At 38.1% G+C, this 4,806-nt stretch overlaps 1 protein-coding gene across 1 annotated transcript; it reads left to right on the top strand.

The window, feature by feature from the left end:
* Nucleotides 1-286: 286 nt before the first annotated feature.
* On the top strand, nt 287-4,594 carry LOC127782742 (alpha carbonic anhydrase 5-like). The gene is made up of 7 exons (XM_052310009.1): nt 287-376; nt 535-746; nt 2,827-2,933; nt 3,034-3,136; nt 3,497-3,664; nt 3,849-3,902; nt 4,314-4,594. The coding sequence occupies exons 1-7, from the start codon at nt 289-291 to the stop codon at nt 4,395-4,397; spliced, it is 816 nt and encodes a 271-aa protein (XP_052165969.1). The 5' UTR covers nt 287-288; the 3' UTR covers nt 4,398-4,594.
* The last annotated feature ends 212 nt before the right edge of the window (nt 4,595-4,806 follow it).

Here is a 4,806-nt window from a genome sequence, read left to right as displayed (position 1 = left end):
CACGTACGCCATGTACACAACTTATCGATCGATCGATCGATCGATTCGAAGCACACATATCTTCTGCTTCGATCGATTCCGTGCCGCCAGGAGAGAGACGAAACCAAATTGAGTTTACATGTACGTACATTACGTGGCCGTACGTAGCAGGTTTGAAGCGTTCTCCCGACGTAACAGTGTACACAAGCGTATTCTAGCTAGCTAGCTAGCTAGCTCGCCGCTAGTACATCCTGAATGCATATATATTCCCATCAGCAGCGTGCACAGAACACAAGCTAATTCCCAAACATGCATTCGAGTACTCGAGCTCGCCTCCTCCTCGCTGCCGCCGTACTCCTGCTCTCGGCTGCTCCGGCGGCCAGAGCTCAGGAAACCGGTAATAACCTCACTTTGCTAGCTCCCTCCATGTATATACACATGAGCCGTGGCCGCACATATATACGAATATATATTTTTGCCTCTTAAGAGGATGTCATCCACGACTTATCATGTTGTTTTTTGGAATAAGATCAACTTATCATGTTATTATTGTAGACGATGAAAGGAAGTTTGGTTACGTCCCCGGCACGGAAAACGGGCCGGGGAACTGGAGTAGGCTCGATCCGAGATGGGCCAAGTGCAACACGGGCAACATGCAGTCGCCCATCGACCTCTCCCACGAACGCCTGATGCGCATCCTCGGCTACCTGGACTACTCCTACCTCCCAGCCGAGGCCTCCATGGTCAACCGCGGCCATGACATCGAGGTAACAATGTATTTTCAGCTTAACTAGCTGGCTGGCCCGTGTAATTGCGCGGCTAGCACTTAACCAAAATCATATATTATTCAGTATGATTTTACTTAAAATTTATTAAATAGCTATCCCCGTATCATCCCCGTATTTCTAATTATGTAGTTTTTAAAAGTCACACCAGCTGCTATCCCCTTACTTCTGTCATATCCTTCTTTATTTGCTTGCTCGGTCTACCACTATTTCTATTCATTCTCCTTGAAACCTTTAAAAATTGAATCTTATAGTTTTTTAAGTTTATTATCTCGTTGGGTTTCATTTTTATAATTTCTTAAAGTCCCGTCAAACGCTGCCATTATACTTCTCTATGGTCCGTCCACTGTATTTTCTCTTTATTGTCATTGGGATTTTACAAATCGAACATAATTATCGTTTGAGTTTATTTTCACTTTCTATAAGTCCCTCCAAACCGTGAGCGGCTTTGCCATTGTACTCCTTTATGGCTCGCCCGTTGTCTCCTTTCTTTCTTGCCATTGAGATTTTAAAATCAAGTATAATTATCATTGGTTTTTTTTTAATTTTTAGAAGTTCCAAATCTTTAAAATTGGACCTTGTAGCTTTTAGAATTTATTGTCTTGTTGAGTTTTATTTTTTATAATTCTTAGAAGTCACGTTAAACGATGCCACTATACTCCTCTATGACCCATCCGCCGCTTACTCTTTATTGTCATTGAGATTCTAAAAATCGAGCATAACTATCGTTGGAATTCATTTTTTATTTTCTAGAAGTCCTGCCAACCGTCGGCGGCTCTGCAACTATACTCCTATACACCCTCCCGCTGCTTTTCTTTTTTATTGTCATTGAGATTTTAAAAATCGAATATGATTATCAATGGGTTTTTTTTTTACTTTCTAAAAGTTCCAGCAACCACCTTACCCGTTTGCTTCATGGCCTACCTGTCGTCCCTCCTTTTAATCATCATTAGGTTTTTATTTGGTGTTTTACTAACAATCAACCACCACCACTCTTCTCTTTTATAGGCTTGTTACTTAATTTATCTCATCGTATGTTTTATACGGTCTTCTTTTTCAATAATCTTTATTTTTATCACCAATTTTAGTTATTTATAAATTGTATAGTGTTTTTTTAATATTTTTATTTTTTATTTTTGAATTTCAGTTGTTTCAAAATTGTATTACTACTTGAACTCTCTTTTAGTTTTTCTAATTTTGGATATTATTTTTTTTGAGTTTTAATTAATCTAGTATTGGGTTCTTATATGGATTCTTCTTTCAATATTGCTTATTTTTAATTCCGAATATCAGTTAATTTTAAATTGTATTCCTACTTGAACTCTTCTTTTCTTTTGCTAATTTTGGATTTTATTTTTATTTTTATTCTGAATATTAACTAATCTCGTATTGGGTTCTTCTATGTACTCTTCTTTCAATATTCCTTATTTTTAATTCTGAATTTCAGTTATCTTTAAATTATATTCCTACTTGGACTCTCTTTTTATTTTCTAATTTTAGATTTTATTTTATTTTTATTTTAAATTTTGATTAATCTCGTATTGAGTTCTTATATGGATACTTCTTTCAATGTTGCTTATTTTTAATTCCGAATTTTAGCTATTTTTGAATTGTATTTCTACTTGGACTCTTCTTTTCTTTTTCTCCGATTAATGTGAGAATTTCTAGCCCCCACAGCGAACGTGGTACTTTCTTTCAAAGCTGTTTTAATAATACATAATAGATAGATTTAGATTCCTTAGTTTTCTTTTTTTTCGATTACACGACGAATACACACGCACACACACTTCTACACACACATCCATGAATATATCCCCTAACACATGCTCGAAGAGATACGGAAACCAGCGAGATATTTTTGGTCTCACTAAAATTCTGTTGAAAACTCACCTATATATGTAATATTCGTGGATACCGGAATTTAAACCTGATAGCCACCACACACTACTAGTGCTGCCTCCCTATATTCCTTAATTAATTTTCATATACCAAGCTAGTGTATAGGATTGCTTAGGAGTAGTTGTGTGTCGAAGCGATATGATGATCCATGCTGCATGCGCAGGTGAAGTTTATGGGAAACGCCGGGAGAGTGGTGATCAACGGCAAGGCGTACAAGCTCAAGCAGCTGCACTGGCACACGCCCTCCGAGCACACCGTCAACGGCCGCAGGTATACGTTTTCCGCCTCTCCGTTCACGGCGGCGCTTGCTTGATCGCATCGCCGGCGGCGCCGCAGTTCGATGCTCATCGACAAGTACCCGTGCGTGCAGGTATGACATGGAGCTGCACCTTGTACACGACGACGGCAACAGCAACACGGCGGTGATCGGCAATCTCTACCAAATCGGCAACCCCGACCCCTTCCTGCTCATGGTTTGTTTGATTAGCACTCGCAATTGCTACGGCAACTTTGCCGGTTTAACTGCGACTCTGTCAATCTTGTTATAAATATTTGATGTTTAAACTTTTAAAATTTTATAACCATTAGTTTCACAAACAAAATTGCATACATAGATTTTTTTTAAAATTATACTATTTTAATAGTATCATAAATATATTTCATAAATTTATTTTAATATAAAATTAATGGTCGAAATCTTACAATTTTAACTGATTGTTATAATTGGTATATATTCACAACTGAGGGAGGAAGTAGCACATAATAATTAGTAATGATTGTACATATTTATTGGTCATTGACGAAAACCAATGGGTGTTATCTTGTTCTTGTAGCTGGAGCCATTCATTAGAAGGATAGCAGGTACAAAAGATAAGTCAGAGCCGATCGGTGTGGTGGATCCACAGCTAGCCAAGAGCCCAGACGCCGTGTACTATCGTTACATGGGCTCCCTCACGACACCGCCTTGCACGGAGGGAGTGATCTGGACGGTTTTCAAGAGGGTAGGCTTGACATTTCATAAATTCATTTCACGTTAATAATTTTATAGGTTTTTCTTTTGGTAAGCTTTCGGTACCTTGGTAAAAAAGAAAAGGTGTCCATCTACTTCTCTCATTGTCATGTTCGATTTCAGATGTTAAACGGATCTTAAAAATCCAATCTTCCTCTTTTCATTTTTCTTTACAGGCCCAGACTGTGGCACAGTATCAGCTTGATCTTCTCAGGGAAGCCGTGGCTGACGTGAGTTTTGATTTCCCCTAAATTTTCACCCACAAAAGTGTATATCTGGTTGAAATTCTATTTTATGGTCATTGGGGGTTATAAAATAGAGGGATAAAGTAAAAAATAGATAAGAGGAAATGCATGTAATTAATTTATTTTAATAATGAAAACGAGTTACATCTTCGGTATCTATCGTTAGGCACAAAGTCATTGATCAGATAATACATGCACTTGATGGCTTAAAATTTGATGGCTTAAAATCCACTCCCGATTGAAAGAATATTTTTAGACTTGTACTTAAAATACACATAAATTTCTTGTAGTTTGCAAAATAGGAAACTTTATAGAACAAAACCGTACCCCTCATGAAGAATAAATATTTTCGTTGCAATAATTTGAGGTGATGATTCTTTACTCTTTACTCCACAGGGTTATGAGAACAACGCAAGGCCCCTTCAGAAGGTGAACAACAGAAACATCAGCATTTTCATTCCAGACCCTAAGAAGGACTAATCAATTACCGACACATCGACAGACATGAGATCAGATTAGAATAAATTAAGCTACAACTGTTAGTTCTATAAACTAAGTTGCAACAATGCTAGTTATGAAATAAAGTTATACCCGGAGTAGGGATTTACTATACAACAGTGAACTGATCTTTTTTGAAAGAACAGTTAAATTCTGACTTTTCGATCCATGCAAAGATTATTGGCCTGCCAGACCCTCTTCCGTATTGAGCATATGAACCCTGAGGACGATGCAGCAATGGCAGGGGCAACAAACTAAACTCATGTGGGGTTGAGGATTGAGGGTTGGGAACAGGGCTTGGGGGAAATGGAAGAGGGGTGGGTTCTTGGATTTAGAGGTAGCTAGGCTTGGAGAGACGGTTGATTGATGGTGTTTGGAGCGCAAGACAGAA

Source organism: Oryza glaberrima, chromosome 8 (assembly GCF_000147395.1).
Source record: "Oryza glaberrima chromosome 8, OglaRS2, whole genome shotgun sequence".
NCBI classification, from domain to species: Eukaryota; Viridiplantae; Streptophyta; class Magnoliopsida; order Poales; family Poaceae; genus Oryza; species Oryza glaberrima.
The sequence above is the reverse complement of the archived record's forward strand: the minus strand, read 5'-3'. Positions and strand labels throughout refer to the sequence as shown.